Source organism: Grampus griseus, assembly GCF_964374135.1.
Source record: "Grampus griseus genome assembly, chromosome: 1".
Classification (NCBI taxonomy): Eukaryota; Metazoa; Chordata; class Mammalia; order Artiodactyla; family Delphinidae; genus Grampus; species Grampus griseus.
Genome location: NC_139017.1, coordinates 72,592,410 through 72,615,459, shown reverse-complemented (window position 1 = coordinate 72,615,459; position 23,050 = coordinate 72,592,410). Strand labels below are relative to the sequence as shown.

General features: G+C 47.0%; 1 protein-coding gene across 6 annotated transcripts in view; it reads left to right on the top strand.

Moving 5' to 3' along the window:
- Positions 1-13,067: 13,067 nt before the first annotated feature.
- IL6R (interleukin 6 receptor) overlaps positions 13,068-23,050 on the top strand; it is a 55,339-nt gene continuing 45,356 nt past the window's right edge. For all 6 annotated transcript variants that reach the window (XM_082648414.1, XM_082648411.1, XM_082648413.1 and 3 more), the window contains exon 1: positions 13,068-13,210. In XM_082648414.1, the coding sequence (XP_082504540.1) occupies positions 13,126-13,210 (85 nt within the window). In that variant the 5' untranslated portion in view covers positions 13,068-13,125. The remainder of the gene's footprint in view (positions 13,211-23,050) is intronic.

Here is a 23,050-nt window from a genome sequence, read left to right as displayed (position 1 = left end):
AATATTAATCCCTTATCAAATACATGATTTGCAAATATTTTCTCCCATTCTGTGGGTTATCTTTTCATTCTTTTTTTTTTTTTTTTTTTTGTGGTACGCGGGCCTCTCACTTTTGTGGCCTCTCCCATTGCAGAGCACAGGCTCTGGACGCGCAGGCTTAGCGGCCATGGCTCACGGGCCCAGCTGCTCCGCAGCATGTGGGATCTTCCCAGACCGGGGCACGAACCTGTGTCCCCTACATCTGCAGGCGGACTCTCAACTACTGCAACACCAGGGAATCCCTCTTTTCATTCTTTTAATAGTGCCCTTTGATGCACAAAAGTTTGTAATTTTGATGAAGTCCAATTTATCTATTTTTTTGTTTTGTTGGCTTTTTTTTTTCTTTTGGCTGTGTTGGGTCTTTGGTGCTGCGCGCGTGCTTTCTCTAGTAGCGGTAAGCGGGGGCTACTCTTGGTTGCGGGTTTCTCATTGTGGTGGCTTCTCTTGTTGCAGAGCATGGGCTCTAGGCACGTGGGCTTCAGTAGTTGTGGCACATGGGCTCAGTAGTTGTGGTGCCGGGCTTAGTTGCCCTGCGGCATGTGGGATCTTCCTGGACCAGGGCTCGAACCCGTGTCCCCTGCATTGGTAGGCGGATTCTTAACCACTGCACCACTAGGGAAGTCCCTTGTTTGCTTATTTTTTAAATGTCATATCCAAATACAATATCCTGAAGATTTTTCTATATATTTTTTTGTTTGTTTTTTGGCTGTGCTGTGCAGAATGTGGGATCTTAGTTCCCCAACCAGTGATCAAACCCGTGCCTCCTGCATTGGGAGCGTGGAGTCTTGAACACTGGACTGCCAGGAAGTCCTTTCTGTATGTTTTCTTCATTTTGAGTTAATTTTTATATATGGTGTTAGGTAAGAACCCGACTTCCTTTTTTTTTTTTTTTTTGGCCGCACCCGGAGGCTTGTGGGATCTTAGTTTCCCAACCAGCGATTGAACCTGGGCTAAGGCAGTGAAAGTGCTGAGTCCTAACCACTTGACTGCCAGGGAATTCCCCCTACTTCTTTCTTTTGCAGGTGGATATCCAGTATTCCCAGCATCATTTTTTGAAAAGACTGTCCTTTCCCTGTTGAATGGTCTTGGCACCCTTGTCAGAAAATCAGTTGGCCATATCAATTACAGATTCCTCAATAGCACTGAAAAAAAATCAATTAACCATATGTATAAAGATTTATTTGGGAGCTCTCTAGTCTATCTCATTGATCTCTATGTCTGTCCTTATGCCAGTACCACACTGTTTTGTTTTTTAAAAATAAATTTATTTATTTATTTTTGGCCGCGCGAGTTCCTCACTGCTATGCGAGGTCGCGGCGAGCGGGGGCTAGTCTTCGTTGAGGTGCGCAGGCTTCTCTTGTTGTGGAGCACGGGCTCTAGGCGCACTGGTTTCAGTAGTTGTGGCACACGGGCTTAATAGTTGTGGCACTAGGGCTTAGTTGCTCCTTGGTATGTGGGATCTTCCTGGAGCAGGGCTTGAACCCATGTCCCCTGCATTGGCAGGTGGATTCTTAGCCACTGTGCCACCAGGGAAGTCCCACCACACTGTTCTAATTACTGTAGCTTTGTAGTAAGTTTTGAAATAAAAAAGTGTAAGTCTTCCAATATTATTCTATTTTTTCAAGACTGTTTTGAGTATTCAGGATCCTTTGAGATTTCATATAAATTTTGGAATGAGTTTTTCTATATCTTCAAAAACTGACATTGGAATTTTGATAAGAATTGCCTCGAAACAGTAGATCACTTTTGATAGTATCATCATCTTAACAGTATTAAGTCTTCCAATCCATGAACACAGGATGTCTTTCCATTTATTTAGGTCTCTTTTAATTTCTTTCAGCAATGTTTTGTAGTTTTCAGCATACAAGTCTTTTGCCTTGTTGGTTAAATTTCTTCCTAAATATTTTACTTTGTTGATGCTATTGTAAATAAAATTGTTTTTTAAAATTTCCTTTTCTGATTATTCATTGCTAGTGTATAGAAATGCAACTGATTTGTGTCTGTTTAGTTTGTACCTTGCAACTTTCCTGAATTCATTTATTAGCTCTAACAAGTTTGTGTGTGTGTGTGTGTGTGTGTGTGATCTTTAGAATTTTCTTAAAAAATAAGATCATGTAGTCTGTGAGCAGAGATAAGTTTACTTACTCCTTTCCAATTTGGATGTCTTTAATTTCTTTTCCTTGCCTAATTGCTCTGGCTAGCGCTTATAGTACTATGTTGAAAAGAAGTGGCAAAAGTGAGCACCCTCGTTTTGTCCCTGATCTTAGGGAAAAGCTTTCATTCTTTCACCATTGAGTATGATGTTAGCTGTGGGTTTTTCATATATGGCCTTCATTCCCTCTTCCACTTTGATTAAAACAAAGACTCCTTGAATAAGGTTGTGAACATTCTTTGGTTATTCATGCAATAAATATTTATTAAGTGTCTACTCTGTGCCAGGAACTTGTTTTATGCACTGAGGATAGAGTGATGACCAGACAGACACAGTGCCTACGAGAAGGCAATAAGAGTTCTAAGTGGGACTTCCCTGGTGGCGCAGTGGTTAAAAATCCGCCTGCCAATGCAGGAGACACGGGTGCGAGTCCTGGTCCGGGAAGATCCCACATGCCGCGGAGGAACTAAGCCCGTGCGCCACAACTACTGAGCCTGTACGCCACAACTACTGAAGCACACGTGCCTAGAGCCCGTGCTCCGCAACAAGAGAAGCCACTGCAATGAGAAGCCCGCGCACCGCAACGAAGAGTAGCCCCCGCTCGCCGCAACTTGAGAAAAGCCCGCGCGCAGTAACGAAGACCCAACGCAGCCAAAAATAAATATAAAATAATAAATAAATTAAAAAAAAAGAGTTCTAGGCAAAAAAAGAGAGATATGATAGGTGTGGACTAGTGCAGTGAATATAGAGAGATGCAGATGGACTTGAGATCTGTTCTGGATTGCAGTGCTGTAACGAACTGGATGACAGAGAAAAGGAGAAGGAGGAGTTAAGGATGACTCTTAGGTTTCCGACATGGGCAGAGGGTTGGGCAAGTCCCCGAGGTAGAGAGCACAGGAGGGACATCAAGTCGTGAGAGGAAGAGGATGGCTCAGTTTTGGACACATTGAGTTTGAGCAGCACATGAGACCTCAAAGTGGAGATGTCAGGTATGCAGTTGTATGTGCTGATCACAAGTGCAAACGAAATATTTGGGCTGAAGATAAACATTTGCGAGTCAGTGCAAGTGGATGAAATAGACTAGAGAGAGAATGTTTGGGAGGAGAAGGTGGCCTAGAGAGTAATTTCAACATCAGATTGAAGAGGAAGAGTTTATAAAAGAGACTGAGAGGAGTGGCCAGGGAGGTGGGAGGAAAGTGTGATAGTAAGGAAGCCAAATGAGTGAATTAAGAAGGAAGGAATGAAAAAAAAAAAAAAAAAAGAAGGAAGGAATGGTAAACTTGTCCAAGTCTGCTCAAAGGTCACATTAGTAACCCTAGAGTATGTTTCTGTATTTCTTAATCTGGATGGCAGTACATGGATGTCTATTGTATGATTCTTTTTACCTTTATATGTAATTAATATAGTATCATATATAAGAGTAATCAATTATAGGTATAATTAACATGAACAATTATTAATATATTAGGTATTAGCTTAAGATAAGAAGGGCATAATCTGTCCTTCTTATTTTTGAATTTGTTGTAGTGTCAAGCTCCAAGTTTGACACATGGCTGACATCCAATAAATATTTGTTAGAAACATAATGCTATTTCCTAGCAACATGCTGAGTTAATACTATGTGCCTGGCACTGTGCTAAGTGATTCATGTGTACTATCTCATGTAATCCTCATGTCCACCCTATGATTTCGGTCCTACTCTTGGTCCTATTTTACTGGTAAGGAAATCAAGGCTGGGAAAGATTAAATAACTAATACAAAGATGTCAAACTGAGTCTGTCTGACTCAAAAGCTTCAAAAATTTATTTCATTTTATTTATTTATTCTTTTAAATAGGCTTATTGAAATATAATTAACATGACATATAATTCTCCTACTTAAAGTGTACAATTTGGGACTTCCCGGGTGGTCCAGTGGTTACGACTGCAAGCTCCCAATGTAGGGGGCCCGGGTTCGATCCCTGGTCTGGGAACTAGATCCCACATGCATTCTGCAACTAAGAATCCGCATGCCACAACTAAAAAGATCCCACATGCCGCAGCGAAGATCCCACACATGGCAACTAAGATCCCACGTGCCTCAACTAAGACCCGGCGCAGCCAAATAAAATAAATCAGTAAATAAATATTTAAAAAAATGAAGTGTACAATTCAATGTTTTTTTAGTATATTCATAGATATGTGCAGCCATCACCACAGTCTATTTTAGAACATATTTATCACCTCAAAGAAACACAATAACCTTTAGCTATCACCCCTCTATTTCTTCATCCATCCCCTACGCTCCCAGCCCTAAGCAACCACTAATCTACTTTCTGTTTCTATAGATTTCCCTATTCTGGACTTTCATATAAGTGAAATCTTATAATATGTGGATTTTTGTGACTGCCTTCTTTCATTAGCATTGTTTTCAAGGTTCATTCATGCTGTAGTATGTATAACTACTTTATTCCTTTTTATAGCTGAATTATATTCCATTGTATGGAGATACTGAATTTTGTTTATCCATTCATCCACTGATAGACATTTGGGTTCTTTCTGCCTTTTAGCTATTATAAATGATGCCTCTTTAATATTTGTGTACAAGCATTTGTGTGGACAAATATTTTTATTTCTCTTGGGTATATACTCGGGAGTGGAATTGCTGGGTCTTATGGTAACTCTATGTTTAATTGTTTGAGGAACTTCCAGAATATTTTCCAAAGTGACTGTATCATTTTACATTCCCACCAGAAGTAGATGAGGGACTTTCCTGGCAGTCCAGTGGTTAAGACTCTGTGCTTCCACTGCAGGGGGCACGGTTTTGATCCCTGGTCTGGGGAACTAAGATCCCACATGTCGTGTGGCCAAAAAAAAAACCCCAAAACCAAAAATCAAACAATGCTGTTCTTCAATTAAAATTGAATCTTAAAAAAAAAAGTGTATGAGGTTCTGATTTGCTCACATCCTTGTCAACACTTGTTATTATCTGACTTTTAAATTCTAGCTGACTGAAAAGCTTTTAATCTCTATGCTATATTGCTTGAAATTTAAGAAAATTATGTTCAGCATGATCCAGAAAAGTGTATAATATATTTAGCAAAGAGACTCATGAAAACGGTCAGTATAAATAAGGTTTTTCCCTTGGAGGAAAATTTCAGTTAGCAGAAAAAAAAAAAAAAGATATAAGTAACACCTTCCTTCTCCCATAAGTAACACCCATCTCCACGGTGTGGGCGAGGTTACCACACATGTAGATTATTATCATTATCAGGCTAACAGTTCCTGAGCACTTCCTGGGTGCCGGGACTGAGCTAAGTACATCGGATAGTTTTCTCAGTTAATCCTCACAATAGCCCTGTGCAGTAGAAACTCTTACTATTCCCATTTTACAGATAAGGAAAAATGAGGTTGGAGAAATGGGGTTTAGAAATTATCCAAGATCCTCAGCTGGTCAATGGCAGAGCTGGATTTGAATTCGGGCAATTTGGCTCAGAAATCTGCTTACACATGTATGTCTGCACGTATGTATACAGCTACACATCCAGGAATGATTGCTAAAGAGCCAGCTAGTGGACACAAATGGAGTAAGCGATCAGCGATGGGAAGGATAATTATTACTCAACCCTTGTTCTGTGAAAATCCAGAGTGTAATGCAGCTTCTGCTGGGAAGTGAAAGAACAAACAAACAGCTCACGTGTACTTGTGAAATCCAAGTTTAGACTATCTTCCAGGAAAGGTAAAATGACAGACAGAGGTAGAAACTGCAGAGGCCCCAGCCCTGAGAAAGAATACTGTTGACGGGCAGAAGCAAACTGGTCTGGAGTGTTAAGTCTGCTGGTAAATTGTTCTCTATTCTAGAACACTGTTTAACCCATGAAGCTGGAAGGGTCTAAGAGAGTGTCTAATAACCAAATTCTATTGCAACCTGTTCACTGTATGGGTGATATAATGAGCTATAATTAAAAAACATATTCAGATGGACTCTTCTGTCTTGAAAAAAATGTGCTCTGGGAAAATTTACTTTTACATTTTTGAAACAAACACTCATATAGGACCTACCACGTGTGGGACATTGTTATAAACATTTTACATATGTAATTAACTTAATTCTCATAAAAATCCTATGAGGCTACTTTTTTTTTTTTTTTACACTGTTGAAATTCTTTTTTTTTTTTTTTTAAGAAAGTTTTTTTCTTTTAAATTTTATTTATTTATTTTTGGCTGTGTTGGGTCCTCGTTTCTGTGCAAGGGCTTTCTCCAGTTGCGGTGAGCGAGGGCCACTCTTCATCGCGGTGCGCGGGCCTCTCACTGTCGCGGCCTCTCTTGTTGCGGAGCACAGGCTCCAGACACGCAGGCTCAGTAGTTGTGGCTCACGGGCCCAGTTGCTCCGCGGCATGTGGGATCTTCCCAGACCAGGGCTCGAACCCGTGTCCCCTGCATTGGCAGGCAGATTCTCAACAACTGCGCCACGAGGGAAGCCCGAGACTACTTTTATTTCCCCTATTTTACAAATAGAGACATTGAAACGTAGCGACGTTACGTAATTTGTCTAAGGACACACAGCTAATAAGCAGCAGAGCTGGAAACTGAGCCCAGGCAATCTGGCTCCAGAGTCTGCGTACATAGAATTATATTGTATACTGCATTTTAAAAAGTCCACACTCTGAAGGAGTTTCAAGTAAATCCTTTAATAACATGGGTCATCTCCCTTCCCCACCTACTCAATAGTGCATCTATTTTATATATCTGAATTTTCAAGCCCCTAGTTTGTTTAATTTTATAAATGTGATGCTTTTTTTAAAATGTGGTAAAATGTACATGATATAAAATTTACCATTTTAACCATAATTAAGTCTGCAGTTCAGTGGCATTAAGTACATTCACATTAAGTACAACCATCACCACCATCCAGCTCCAGAACTCTTTTCATCTTGCAGAACTGAAACTCCATCCCCATTAAACAATAATGCCCATTTCTGTCTCCCCTCAACCCCTGGCAACCACCATTCTACTTTATGTCTCTATGAGTTTGACTACTCTGTGTTCTTCGTATAAGTGGAATCATACAGTTTTTGTCCTTTTGTGTCTGGCTTATTTTACTTGGCATAATGTCTTCAAGGTTCATTCATGTTGCAGCATGTGTCAGAACTGCCTCTCTTCTTAAGACTGAATAATATCTCATTGTATAGAGATACCATATTTTGTTTATCCATTCATTCAAAGATGGACACTTGGGTTGCTTCCACCTTTTGCTATTACGAATGATGCTGCTGTGAACATGGGTATACAAATATCTGTGTGAGTCCCTGTTTTCAATTCTTTTGTATATATACCCCAAAATGGCATTGCTAGATCATATTTTAATTGTGCTGCTTTTTAGCAGTTACGTTATAACATTCTATAAACATTACAAAAAGGGGAGATTTTATAAACCTTTTGGAGAATGGTGCTAAAAATCCCTTCTCAAAGATGTGAGATACACACACACACACAATGGATATAGTGGAATACTACTCAGCCATAAAAAGAATGAAATTTTGCCATTTGCAACAACATGGATGGACCTGGACGATATTATGCTTAGTGAATAAGTCAGACAAATACTGTATATTATCACTTATAGGTGGAACCTAAAAAATAAAACAAATGAATAAAAAAATAAATAAAAATAAAAAAAATAAAACAAATGAATATAACAATACAGAAAGAGACTCACAGATATAGAGAACAAACTAGTGGTTACCAGTGGGGCAGGGGAGAGGGGGTAGGGGATTAAGAGGTACAAAATACTATGTATAAAATAAATAAACTACAGGGATATATTGTACAGCACAGGGAATACAGCCAATGTTTTATAACTTTAAATGGAGTATAATATATAAAAATATTGAATCACTATGTTGAACACCTGCAACTAATATAATATTGCAAATCAACTATACTTCAGTTAAAAAAAAAATCCCTTTTCTGAGGGCCAACTCAGCTGGTGATGTGATGAAAAAGGGAACGGAAAACGTATTAAGCTCTGCTGTAGATGGTGAATGGAGAGAGCCTGAGTGTTTTGTGGAGCTGGGGTTCACCTCCACTGTGAAAGTGGAGAAGTCTTCCCAGGCAGGATGAGGGTGCCGGGCCCTGGCTGGGGCTTGATCTTTGGGGGTGCTGCTGGCCTAAGACACTGAATTCTGCTGATTAGTGGGGTCCCCATGTTATACCTCAGCTGGCCGCATGCTGTCAACCTCCTCCCAGATGAGGAGAAAGGGAGGGGAACGTTTCAGGCACCTTCCGGTAATTATTGATTAGTCAGGGCAGGAGGCCAGGGGAGGGGTCTGCAGGTCAGCCCAATCCCACTCCCCAACCCTGCTGCATTTCTTAGGATCAGGATTGCCCCTAAAAGTGAATAGAAAACAAAGGGTATTGTTTTAAACTCTCCCAGGTGAGAATAGCCCTAGCACAGCAGCCCAAGCCTGGAGGGCATGGCGGCAGGGAGAGAATTTAAAAAAAAAAAAAAAAAGACTCCTTTGAGTCAGTATATCTGGGATCTTGACCAGCGGTCACTGCCTGTTTCATCTTTGGCAAACCAGTGTCCCTCAGGAGGTCTGAGGGCGGAGGAGCAGATGATGAATAATACGTTTTGGATTCAAAACAATTTGTGTATTTATTCTATGGGGCCTCCAACAGACTTCTGTCTGTGGCAGACTTTAAGAGGCTTAATCTCTTCAGGTCAAAGGTGAGAGAGGACTTGCTGGTTGGGAAGGAGTCTGATAAAAGCAGTACCACAAGGACCTACTGTACAGCACAGGGAGCTATACTCAATATTTTGTAATAACCTATAAGGGGAAAGAATCTGAAAAGAAAGTAGATATTTATATGTATAACTGAATCACTTTGCTGTACACCTGAAACTAACAGAACATTTTAAATCAACTGTACTTCAATTTAAAAAAAAAAAAAAGTGGCACCAGCCCAGAGCTTCTCCCTCTAGGGGAGACCAGGGTAACTGCAGGGACACACACAGTGGAAGGAGAGTGTCTGGGAGGCCCAAGAAGGCGGTGTCCCAAGTGCCAGGGACCCCCAGCTTACTCTCCCCTCTCAGCCTACCTATCCCTGAGTGCCTGCTGTGATGGGATCGACAGATGTCCTGCAGTGTCCTTGGTCCTGTGCTCACTGCACCATCCCTCAGTGAGAGTTCTGGGTCAAGAGCCAGACTTCACTCCAGAGCTGCCAGGTACCAGCTGTGCGGTCTTGATCAAGTCATCTCACTTCTCTGAGCCTCAGTGTACTCTTCTGAAAACTGGGGACACTATCTTCTAGTTCTCGGGGTTAAGAAATTCAAAGGAGATCAAGTTGTGAAAGCATTTTGTAAGCAGCACAGTTACCCAAGAGGGGTGCCCTGGTTAAAGTCCTAGCTGTCTCTTCTACTGCAGGATCACTGCAGTGAGTCTGACAGTCGGGGTCCCCAGGGTGCTTCAGTCCTGTCTGGTCTTTTTTTTCTTTTTTAAATAAGTTTATTTATTTATTTTTTTAGTATTGGCTGTGTTGAGTCCTTGTTGCTGCCCGCGGGCTTTCTCTAGTTGTGGCGAACAGGGGCTACTCTTCATTGCGATGCGTGGGCTTCTCATTGCAGTGGCTTCTCTTGTTGCGGTGCATGGGCTCTAGGCACGCAGGCTTCAGTAGTTGTGGCTCACGAGCTCTAGAGCAGTAGTTGTGGTGCACGGTCTTAGTTGCTTCGCAGCATGTGGGATCTTCCTGGGCCAGGGCTCGAGCCTGTGTCCCCTGCATTGGCAGGTGGATTCTTAACCACTGTGCCACCAGGGAAGTCCTTTGTCTGGTCTTTATTTCTGATTTCTGGTGACCAGATAGCCCCATCCTCACTCTGCAATTCACCCCAGAGCTCTTGCCAAGTCTATATCCCTCACAGGCCTGAGTCTTCTCCTCTTCCTGGGGGCAATAAGCCTGGCCTGAGACACTGGTGACCCCCGTGGGTGCCGGCATCAAGAACCAGGCCTGGGAGAGGGCAGGTCAGGCTGAACTGAATATGTTTGTTTTCTTCTCTTCCTTATCAGTGTTTTTCATAACAAAGCCTGGAATGTTGGCCCATGAATTTTGAACCTTCACTTAGTGCAGAACTCAGGTGGGGCTTGAAGGAGTTCAGAGAGTCTGCTCAGACTGTACCCCAGGGGAGGCCACATCTCCCCGACAAAGGCCCTCCACATGCCAGGCCCTGCTCAGCCATGTGAATACAATGATGAGCTTTACGGTGTGGCAGAGAAGATGGGGTGGTGAACAAAGTCAGGAGGGGGTTTTGAGGCAGCACAGAGACAGACCACCTAATCCAACCTCGTGGATGATAGGATTCCAGGGAAGCAGTCAACCTTCCTGGAGAAGACATCATGAGTCTTAAGGGTTAGTAGGGTGTAGGACAAAGGAGGGTGTCAACTGAAAAAAAAAAGTTGAGAGTTCTATTTAATTTAGCAGACATTCTTAGGACTTCAAGACAGCATCTCAAATAAATCTGAGAGACTGCTCCGAAGAGGCAAGAAGGAAACCAGGATATACGGGAGTTTTTGCATCAAAAGACCAGGTAGTCGGGACATCAAAAGATTACTGTTAATAAAAGAAAACCAAACATCTGAAGTTAAGGAATTTAGTGCTTTTCCACGTACGGGAAGATGCAAGAGTCTGGGCTCACTGAAATCATTCCTTTGAAATGCACCTCAGCTACCTGGGGCCAGTATCCTGTGTTTCCTCATCCTGAGTTTCCTCAGGGGGCACCATGGGGGTAGCAGGGTGGCGGCTTGATGGCTGCAACATCCTTTGTTTACTAATATGGCAGGCAACAATTTAGTTCTCTAGGGGGATTTCTGGCAGAGGGAATAACTTGAACAAAGGTGTGGAGTTGAGAAGACATAAATAATATTGTAGAAACAGAATTATATTCAAGCTTGGAGATGCAGAAAATGAGGCTGAGAAGATAAAGATAGGCCAAATATTTTCATATGAACCACAATGCCAGTAACTTGCGTATTGTTACTCTCGTCATACAAATCATGAAATAGAGGCTCTGAGACGTTAAGTAGTTTGCCCTAGTCTCACAGCGAGCAAATGGCAGAGCTGAGATGGGAACTCGATCTGTCTGACTCCAGAACACAAGCTCCGGCTGGTGGTTTGGACAGGGCAGTCCACTTCAGTGCAGAAGAAGGGTGCGGTCTGAGACACCTGTTCTTGGGCTTGAACATCCCTCTTTCAGACTCTCCTCTCTGAGCAGAGGGCTTTCTGCAGCCTTCTGGTTTCAGTCCCCCTTTGATCTTTTTCAGGTCTGTATCTGCAACAAGTAGAGGGGAAGGGGGCAACCACAGTGGGAACCACCTTCCAGGCCGCCTGCAACCTCATTTAAAATATCAGGAGAGAGGGCCGGTGGCCAAAAGTTCTACCTTTCAACATGCCTTTTTTTCCCCCCCGTCTGTGGGTGTGGCCAGAGCAAGCCCACACAAACCAGCCTCCGTCAGGAGGTGGGTCAGGGCATGTGCCTAGTTCTGCCAGGCACCGCCGATGGGTGGTTCCCACAGAGAAAGCCAGATGCACCGGGTCTGAGGGCTGCATTTCAGAAGCTCTGTTTCTTCAGACCAGGTCCCATCCACTGGGGGCTTCCGTCAGGCCACACCCATTCCTGCTGTCCCAGGAACCTGGATTCTGGTTAGGATCAGTCTGAAGCCCAAAGTGGAAAAGCACATTCTAATTAGCAGTTGCTGGGCCAGAAACTTTTTAGCTGAGACCTTATTTCCGCACTTTGCGCTCCCTCCAAACTCGGCTCTGAGGCCACCCTGGCAGCTTCAGGCTCCTTGGGGAGTCTTGGTGAGCCCTTTCAAGAGCTGGTTGTGGTTGCTTCTGAAAGCCAAGCACCAGTTTCTGTCTGTCAGATCAGGAGGGCGGACATGCACGTTTTGACATCGATTGAGCACCTGTGGTCTGGACCCTGTGTCATGTGTATAGAGCTTCACAGCCACGGTATCTTCATAAACATCCCGACCACTATAGACTTTCTTATATCTGACAGATGAGGAAACTCGAGGGATTTCAACAGAAGTCACAGACACAGTAGGTGGAGGTCTGGATGGGAACCCAGGTCTTTATCTGCTTCCAAAGTCCAAACCTTCTCCCTGCCCGTGCTGCAAGGAACAGACAGGCATGGAGAGAGAAGGTACCTTTACAGTAGTGAGTCCCCTGATGCCCGAGCCTCATCCCAGATCCATTAAATCAGAATGTCTGGGGGTGGGACCCAGGCATCGATGGTTTTCAGGGCTCCCAGGTGATTCCAAGGGTCAGAAAGGGCTGCCCAGCACCGGTTTACTGTAACGGTAAAAGGCACATCGCCTCCTCCAGGGCTCGCCAGGTGCTCCTTTCACAGAGTAATCCTGGTCACGAAACCAAAAATCAAAACCGAACCAGTGGTGTTTGATTCCCCTGCTCTGATCAACAGAAGTCGGGAGGAGGGCCGCCGGCTGAGCTCGCCCCCGCCGGGTTCGGGGATCCTGCCCTCGCGGCTCAGGTGCGGCGCTGCGGCAGGAAGCCACCCCTCCGCTCGGCCGGTGCGCGGGGCTGTTGCGCCATCCGGTTCGGCTTTCGTAACAGCACCCTGGAACGGCCGAGAGACAGCTCCAGTGCGAGTTCCTCAAATGTTTTCTTGCTTTGCCAGGACCGTCCGCTGCTCTGAGTCATGTGTAAGTGGGAAGTCGCACTGACACGGAGCCTGGCCAGAGGGAGCCGAGCCGAGAGCGGCGCGGGGATCGGGGACTCGCCGTGCGTGCAGATCGCGGGCCCCCAGGGGATGGGGGCTGCCCTCGGGGCTTAAGCCCGCCCGCCGCCCCGCCCCGCCCCGGCCGCCCGCTCCCGACCCGCGCGTCCGCCCGCCCGCCCGCCTCTCTGGGACCATGGGGCATTAGCCGAGGAGGAAGCATGCTGGCCGTCCGCTGCGCGCTGCTGACCGTCCTGCTTGCGACGCCCGGGACGGCGCTGGCCCCGGGGGGCTGCCCCGCGCTGGGTAAGGGCTTCGGGCGCATCTGGAGGGCTGGAGCAACTGGCGGGTGAGGGAACCGCTGTGGGCGCCGCAGACGCGGGGCGGCGGAGGGAGGCCGGAGCGGTGACGGCTCCCCTTGTCCGGGGCTAGCTTGGGTTCCTGCGGCACGAGGCGAGGCACCGGGCTGACCCAGCTGTCCGGTGGCGGGCGCTCGCTCGCGCGCCTCCTGCTGCGTCCTGCGCCTTTGGCCGGGCGCGCTTTCCCCGTGACTGCCCTGCGGCCGGGTAGCTCCCTGCGGTCTGCGTACAGGACTTGGTGTGTTCTCAGAAACCTGATTCTCTTGTCTCCTTCCCAGTGCCCCAGGAGTCCTTACACAACTGCGGCCCGGCTTACTTTAAAAGGAGATGCCCTCGCGGGGTGGAGTTCCTGCCCGGGGCGTCCTTTGTACCAGCGTCCCCTTTGCCCCTCAGCTTTGGGGAAGGCATCCCGCCTGGCTCTCCCCTCAGCCCCCCGGGTTTATGTGTGGATGACAGTGCCTTGACTGTGAAGGGAGTGACATCATGGGCGCTGAGTCACGGACCCTCCCGCTGCCCGCTGCCCGCACTCCCTTAGGCAGACACCAGCTCTAGCAAGCCGTGTGCCTCAGCCCTGGGAATTTAAGCCAAGTGGGGAGGTTGGCCAGGGATTGGGACGTCTTGAGGCTGGCACGCACTGGACTCCACTTCCAGACGAGAGGAGGGGTGAGGCAGAGGGCACGGGGCACTTGTTGCTCCTGTGGACTGTAGTGTGCCTTTGGCCGCTAGTCCTTTCTCTGGACTCTGGCGGCATGCCCAGCTGCGCGTCTAGGCTCTCCTCTAGAGGAGCTGGGCAACTGCTTCTCCAGAGGTTTATTTTAGGGTCTGAGGGCTTCTTTGAGGACACAGTGGAAAACCAAGGGGGCAGCCGGCAGGCTTCTGGGAACAGATGGCTGGGGAGACGGTGGCTCTGGCTTTCACTGCGAGACCGCACGGCGCTCCTACCCTGGGTGAACACCCTCAGCCTGACCCCTCCCTGCTGGAGAGAGCCAGGGGCTGGTGTGCCTGCAGGTCCCTTTGCCTTCTGAATGGTTGTGTTCCTCGTGCTTGGGAGAGGAAAGTAAAGGGATTCTTTTTCTCAGCACACATTTATAACCCCTGCCAGTAACAGCCATTGTTGACTGAGGCCACCTAGGCTTTACACACATTTTCTAATTCTCCACTGGATCTAAATAATACTTTGTTCCAAAGAGGAGGCTGAGGTTCAGAGAGGTTGGGATGGGAAGTTGTCAGGCCTAGTTGGTGCAGGCCCACCCCTCCATGGCCCTGTGCTCGGGGATGGTAGATCCTTAGCCCAGCAGGCAGAGCTGGGGGTGTTTGGGGGCCAAGATGAGAGTCACCCCTGGCTGGCTGAGTGCTGGGCAGAAGAGGCCAAGGGAAGGGAAAGCCTGGGTTTGCCCACTGTTTTATCAGAGGGAGGCAAGGCAGGGGTGAGGCCTGGGTCGCCCAGGAGGGCACAAGGCTTCCCTGCCTGCCTGTGTTGCTATTCACACCACACCCCAGGGCACCTGCCCCAGGGAGGTTACTGCTGTAGCTGCTGCTTTCTTTTGCTCCTAAGTGGCTGCAAGGTACTGCGAGGGCAGCCGGTTGCAGCCAGTTCTCCATTTTCCTGGTGCTCAGGTGGGACGAGCCAAGGGGTCTCAAGGCGTGGACAGGCTGTGAAAGGCAGAAATGAGAGTTTGGGGAGGAAGTGAAAGCCCTCCCAGTTCAGAAGGAAAATGCAGAGAAGTAGAAAATACCCATCTCCCCTCCCACACCCACAGAGACTCAGCCCACAAACTTGAGAGCAAAAATAAAGACATTGTACAGGAAGCATGGAGCAAATGACTGTGAGATGCCTTGCTTTGGAGAAGTAAGGGGCCGAGAGGGGTAGCAGAGGCTGGAGTTAGTTTAGAGGGGAAATCCGCTGGCCCTCCGGGCTGTGGGCCCACTTTCCTTGGGATCAGCCGCTGCCCACACATCCGAGAGCTGGCAGGGCCACTCAGGTGAATCGCCGTCTAGGGGCCTGGATTAGCTGGGACGTAGGTGTTGGGTGTGGAAGGCCTGGACCTCGGTGACTCAGGTTCCTTCCATGATCTGCAATGCAAGACGGTGTGCAAAACAAACACGTACACCTTTAAATCTCTCAGAGTCCTGTCTCAGCCTCTGAAATTCCCTTTACAGCAACCTCTTTCTGCCCCCAATGTCTACCTGCATTCCTAGTCTCACCCTAAACCAGTATTTCTTAAAAGGGTAGTTCTGGATCTGTTTGAATCAGAATTGGTGTGTGTGTGTGCAGGTGTGCCACATGCACTGGGGGTGGGGGTTGGGTGCTTGACAAAAATGCTGATTCTTGGCCCCCACCCCAGATTTACTGAAGAGAAATGTCTGGAAGTGAGGCTCAGGAAATGTCCTTTTCGACAAGCACCCCTTGTGATTCGCAAGTTTGAGGATGACTGGCTAAGTGGTGTGATTGAGGAACTGAAGGAGGGCCCTCCCCCACTGGGCTTCTAGTTGCCAGAAATCTCTCCCCACTTTAGCTCTGCCTCTTGTTTACTCATTGCAGCAAACATTTATTGAGTCCTGTGAAGCCCTGGGATCAGCCACCCTGAGTCTACCTTAAAAGGAGCTTGAAAATGGTCAAGGTTAAATCCCTAAGAGGGACTGAGGAACCCTCTGACCTGTCCCGCTGGGTACCAGCTACCCAAGGACAAGGTGTCAGAGAAGGGGGCATGGACCAAGACCCTGAGACAGCGGCACGTGGATCCTCACTGCATATCTCATCTCTGACCCTCCGCGTCTCCCTCTGCGGACTGGGTTAACAAATCCTCCCCTTAGAGGGTGTTCGTAAGGATGACACAAATCCACCCCAGTGCTCACTGCTGTCAATTCCCCTCTGCTTCTCCTGTCCCACCAGGCCTGCGTGCCACCGGCCCACCTGTGAGCCAGAGCGCGCCCATCACCAAATCTGGGCTTTTCCAGGTCAGTCTTAAAGGTCTAGAGCTGTTCTCTCGAATATGGTAGCCATTTACTAAGTATGGCTATTTGAATTTAAATTAATTAAAATGAAATCAAATTTAAAATGTAGTGCCTTAGTTGCGCTAGTCACACTTGGCTACCGTATTTGACAGCGCAGGTATAGAGCATTTCGCGATCATTGCAGAAAGGTCTACTGGACAGCGCTGGTCTCGAGTGCTAAACAGTTTCTTCCAGAGGTTTTCTGTTGCTTCTTCCTTTATCTCTCTCTGGACCTTCTCTCCACCTGAACACAGCTCATCCCGCACAGGTAATGGTTAAGGTTTTGGAGCCAGACAGATCTCTGCCTGGCCCTGCCTTGGAGAAATAACGTGAGCTTGGGTGAGGGATTTTACTGCTCAGAGACTCACTGTTCTCATCTGGAAAATAGAAATAATTCATATACTACCTTGCAGAGTTGTTATGACGATGAAATGCCCTAAGTAAGGTAATACAGAGTGTGTAGGGAGGTCTCTAGCACAGAGCAAATGCTTAAATGCGCGTAGCTAATAACTTACTCATTTGAAAAACATATTTTGAGCTCCTCCGATGTTCCAAGCACTATTCTAAGAGCTGAGGATACAGCAGTGAACCAAACAGCCAAAAATCCCTGGCTCACTGTGGCTTCGTTTTCCTGGGGATGTTAATTAAATATATAGTATGATAGTGACTAAGGAGGAAAAATAAAGCAAGGGCGGGAGCTGGGAACTGCGTACATGTTGAGGAGGATGTAGAATTGATCTTTTCGAGGGGAGGCCAGGGAAGTTCTCACCAAGAAGATGATGCTTGCATGAAGGCCTGAAGAAATATAAAAATATTTAGGGATTCCTTATACTCCCATCTTGCGCAGGAAAATTCCTGCCTCCTCTTTAACAATCTGGTCCTACCTGAGGGCCTGTTGGGTTCTGGAGCGGAGGGCTCTGTGGGGACACACAGGTGCCCTCTGCCCTGGTGAAGCGTGGGGTTGTCTCTGGGGAGACCAGGCCTCAGCCATGGGGCCCCTTAGACTCCAGCTGGACAGGGAAATGCTAAATGTCCTGTTGCTAACTGTCATTGAGGTATCTGTCTTTGGAAGAGAATCCTTGAGGACTGGAGTGGCAAGAGGAAGACGGCAAAAAAGAGGCTTTTAACTCTTAGACTCTGTTTGGTGAAGCCCTGGGGAGTTTCTTTTGGGTCATCTGTGTGCTTTACTCTCTTATGCACTTGAGATCCAAAAAGGTCCAAAGTCTCTGGCATAGTCAGGGGCTTTTCTGGCACGGTCCTGGGTTTGGCCTGACTTCTAGCTGCACCTCACTCCTACCTGCCCCCGCCAGCTCTGCCCTCTGGCTCTGCTCTTAGGAGTGTGCCCCCTGAGGCCCTGCATCCAGGTTGTCTCCCAGCACCTGTGCTCAGTTTCCCTCCACCTCCCAACTTCCTTCCCCGAAAAGCATCCTCTGGTTTTCTCTCTCTACGTGATGGTTACAACGACCGTTACCATACTGAGTGACGACTGTACACAGAACCGTGCTGGGCTCTTTGCATCTGTGACCTCATTTACTCTTCACAGCAGCCGTGTGTGAGAGGAGTCTGAGGGCAGTGCATCGATGCGGTAGACTGTAGGACAGCAGGTCTTGCTGGGGGGAGATCAGGAGGTCAGTTCAGACACGTTGAAACTGAGCTTTCTATTGGACAAGGCGAGAAGATGCTGACGAGCTGGGTATGGAGTCCAGAGTTTGGGAATGAGGACTGAGTTGAGGTATGAATTTGGGAGTCGACTGATGGCAGATATTATTTCAAGCCTTGAGAGTGGCTGAGATCACCGAGGGCGAAAGTGTAGATGGAGAAGAGACGAGGCCCCGGGCTGAGCCCTGGGACACTCCAACCTTCTCAGGCTGGAAAAGGAGGAGGAGACTGAGAAGGTGAGACCAATGAAGCAGGAGGAGAACCAGGAGAGTTGTTGTCCAGAAAATCCAGTGAGGACAGTGCGTCAAGAGGCAGAAGCAGTCAGTGGTGTCAAACGCTGCTGAGAGGCAAGAGGACAACCTAACCAGTGGACTTAGCTACACGCAGGCCACTGGTGACCCTGACTTGATGTGAGGAGTTTTGGCGAAATGGTGAAGGCCTAAGGCTGACAGGAGTGGTTTGCAGAGAGAGCAGGAGGAGGGAAACTGGAGCCGCCTGGTAGAGGCTACTCTTCGGAGGATTTTAGCCGTAAAGGGGAGAAAAGAAATGGACTGTTCGTTGGCTGGAGAAGTGGGGTCATGAAAAGAATTTTAAAAAAAATGACTGAAAGGGCTTCCCTGGTGGCGCAGTGGTTGAGAGTCCACCTGCTGATGCAGGGGACACGGGTTCGTGCCCCGGTCCGGGAAGATCCCACATGTCGCGGGGCGGCTGGGCCCGTGAGCCATGGCCGCTGAGCCTGTGCATCCGGAGCCTGTGCTCCGCAACGGCAGAGGCTACAACAGTGAGAGGCCTGTGTACCGCAAAAAAAAACAAAAAAACAAAAAACTGAAATCTCAGCATGTTTGCTTGCTGGTGGAAATGATCTAGTAGAGATCAAAAATTGACAGAGAGGTGAGAATCGCTGAAGCAGTGTCCTTGAGTAGGTGAGAGGAAACCGAGGCTCAGAGAGATTAAGTAACTTGCTCAACATCGCACAGCAAGGAAGTGACAGACCTTGCTCTGAACCTTGCTCTTTCCACTGTATCACGTGTGTCACCCACAACTCCCACCCTTCCCAAAGCATGGTGACTTCAAGGATATCGTCTCTGTTCTCAGTGTCCTCAGACTCACCAGCTCCATATGCACTGGTGTGGCAAAGACAGCCCTACTTTTGCCCCAGGAAGTGTCCTTCTTCAGTACTTCTCTTAAGAAGAATAGTTAAGGCCACAGTGTACGTTTAAGCCATTGCACTGTAACCTCCTCCTCCCCCATATCCATTCATATCACTTTGGGTCAGGGGAATGTTTTGCAACCACATGTCACTGTAAGTGATCTTTCTCTGTCTCTTAACAAGGCAGCTGGGACAGCAAAGAGAGAAAACAGCTCAGGGGTCAGACAGTCCAGGCCTGTCTCTTGACTACCCACTTAACAAGCCAGCAGACCTTGGGCCAAGTCACTCCAAGCCCAGGCAGAGCAACACGTCTTGAGGCTGAAACAAACAAAAGCAGGTGCTTGATAGCTGCTATTGATCTGAAGACCCCATTTTGATGGGAGAAGAGGGGGAGGCTATAGCATGAAGACTTTCTCACAGAAAAGGGGAAAGACCCACTACTGCAGTGGGAATAATAATTACAATTGTTCACATTTTTTGAGAGATTAGGTATGTCCTGAAAATAGTGCTAAGTTTTTGGGTTTTTTTTGCGGTACGCGGGCCTCTCACTGTTGTGGCCTCTCCCGTTGTGGAGCACAGGCTCCAGACGCGCAGGCTCAGCGGCCATGGCTCACGGGCCTAGCCGCCCAGCGGCATGTGGGATCTTCCCGGACCGGGGCACGAACCCGTGTCCCCTGCATCGGCAGGCGGACTCTCAACCACTGCGCCACCAGGGAAGCCCAGTGCTAAGTTTTTAGTTTTTTTTTTTTTAATATATTTAAATCTTTATTTATTTGGCTGCGCGGGATCCTAGTTGCGGCACGTGGGATCTTCCTTGCCGCGTGTGGGATCTTTAGTTGCAGCATGTGGGATCTAGTTCCCTGACCAGGGATCAAGCCCAGGGCTCCTGCATTGGGAGTGCGGAGTCTTAGCCACTGGACCACAAGGGAAGTCCCTACACAGTCTCCTTTTGATGGACGTTGGCTTTGGGCTTGTTTCCTGTCTTGCCATTACAGACAGTGCTTTGGGGAGTAACTTTGCATATCCATCATGTTGCCTGAGCTCAAGAACATCCGCAGGATAAATTCCTTGAAGGTGAACCTGTGGGTCGAAGGCCATGTGCATTTGTACTTTTGAGTGAGAGTGGAAGTTGCACCAGTTCATACTCCCCGCAGCAATGAGAGAATGCCTGTGTCCCCACAGTTCTGATGAAAATGTGTTATTAAACTGCTATTTACACAGAGATGGCATCTGTGTGGAATTAATTTGCATTTATCTTATCTGAGTGTGAATATACCGGTTTTCCCATGTTTAAGAGACTATTGCATAACCTGTTTCTATGAAGTGCCTGTTCATATTCATTGCTCATTTTTAAAAACTGGGTTGTTGGGTTTTTTCCTCTTAATATATTAAAGAATTTAGTCCTCTGTGATATGAGTTGTGAAGATTTTTCTCTAGTTTGTCGTTTGTCTTTTTTGGGTGGGGGTTGGTTTTTGTGTATTAAAAAAAATTGTAGTTGGGTTTATCAGTTTCTTTTATGACTTGTACATTTTGTATCATACTTAATAAGATCTTCCCTATGCCAAGATTGTCTTGAAAGATTCTTTTTGGGAGGGAGTAAAGAAAAAATTTTTTTTTCCGGTGTCTTTAAGAATTTTTTGTATTTAAATGTTTGATCCATTTTGAATTTATCATGGACTGAGGTATGGCTCTAACTTTTCTTCCCCCAGTTATCACCTGATGTCCTTTTTTATAGTTTATTGAATAATCCATCTTTCCACCACTGATTTTAAAAGCCACCTTTAAAATCTACCAAATTACTGTATATACTTGGGTTTATACTTCTTGTCGGCAGATTTAGTAGTTAAAAAGCACAAATTCTGAGGCCTGATTGCTTGGGTTTGAATCTAGGCTTACCCCTAATTAGCTATGTAACCAGCCTCCTCTTCTGTAAGATAAGCTGTTGGGAAGATCAAGTTAGGTCATCCATGTGCAAGCTTACAATAGCACCTCTATATAGCCAACACTCAAACCAAGCTATTTTAAAATAATTGTAGTAAGATACAAAAGCATAACATTTATCATCTTAGCCATTTTATTTTATTAAAATAAAATTTATTTATTTATTTATTTATGGCTGCATTGGGTCTTCCTTGCTGCGCACGGGCTTTCTCTAGTTGTGGAGAGCGGGGGCTACTCTTTGTGGCGGTGCATGGGCTTCTCACTGTGGTGGCTTCTCTTGTTTCGGAGCACGGGCTCTTGGTGCACAGGCTTCAGTAGTTGTGGCACACGGGCTCAGTAGTTGTGGCTCATGGGCTCTGGAGCGCAGGCTCAGTAGTTGTGGCACACGGGCTTAGTTGCCCCATGGCATGTGGGATCTTCCTGGACCAGGGCTCGAACCCGTGTCTCCTGCATTGGCAGGCAGATTCTTAACCACTGCGCCACCAGGGAGGTCAGTCATCTTAGCCATTTTAAAGGGTACAGTTCAATAGTGCAGACAAAGCTATTTTTGGTTACTATTACTTCTGAACTTTCTAGTCTCCTCCATAGTTTTGTCTGTCTACTCATGTGTCAGTACCACACACTGTTTTAATAACTATAGCTTTATAATATGCTTTAGAGTTTGGTAAGGCTAATCCTCCTCTCAGTTCTCTGCTTTTTCAGAATTTTCCTGGCTATCCTTGCTTGTTTACTTTTCTGTTTGAACTTTAGAATCAGCTTGCCTACTTCCAAGAAAAAAAAGTCCTGTTGGTATTTTTATTAGGATCAAGTAAAATTTAGAGATAACTTAGGGAGCACTGACATAGTTATAATGCTGAGTCTCCATAGCTCAAAACATGGTAGGCCTGGCCTGGCTTATTTATGAGGGGAACAGGCTGGGGGCAGGAAAGCTGGAAACCAGGTTTCACAGTTTCACTGAGGGTAGATATGCCTGCTCTTCCATTCTGAGCTGCTTTCTTCATGGTGACATGAAGCTAGACCAGTGTGTGCGTGTGTGTGTGTCTGCTCATGGTACATGGGAGTAAGGAGAAGAATGTAGGCTTGAACTCAGGCAGGAGGACTTAGGGGCTTTATAAAATGTGTATGGCAGTGTGACATACATACGGGAGAGTGCACTCAGCATAAATTTAACAGCCTGATGAATTTTCACAAACTGAGCATAGCCGTGTAACCACCACTCAGCTACATGACCAGCCCCAGCAGGCTCTCCTGTGTCCCTTCTAGTCACTCCCTACCACACCTCCACTCTGTGACTTCTCAAATCTTTAGCTTTGCTTCCTCATATCTAAAGGGGTGGAGGAGTGGAAGCTGGGGCAGGTGGTGGGAGTGGATATGGTTTGGGATGGGGAAGGGGGAACAGATATCAGGTGTGTGCTGCACCCTGCTCCCCTTTGCTTCCACAAACACAGGAAAGACCCTGATGTGGGTCAGGCTCCTGGTTAGACTCCAAGGCCAAGTTCAGAGACAGGAAGACAGGACCCTTTGTGCTGTGCTCCTGGGAAGACACTGGGCTGTGGGGCAAGCATGACCCAGAGTCCCAAGGCCCAGGGCTCCAGTCCTGGCTACACCACACACTGGCTGTGAGACTTCTGGGCCTTGGTTCTCCTCATCTATAAAAATGGGCAGGTTGGCTGAATCATCTTGAAGGGCCTTTATAGCCCTAGAAGAGCAACTCTTAGATCAGCACCCACTCCGTGGCTGTAGCCCCAACCTAGCCCCTTTCTGGACCCAAGTCCCATCTGTGTCCACCTGTGGCCATGCGCCCTTCTTACCGGCCTGCTTAGTCTTGCCTTTACTCTTTTTATTTCTCAATCTGCTGCTTGGGGTTTGGTGGGGGTGGGGGAATTGAATTGTTTGCCCTCCTTTGATATCTTTTCCTCTGATTAGTTTATAATCTCTGAGAGGTGACCCAGGCCAGACCTTCCGGCCCGGGACCAGCTGATTATCTGTGATGCTGCCAGGGGAGGATTGAATGTTTTTCTTGTGAGGAGTTGGTCACACGCG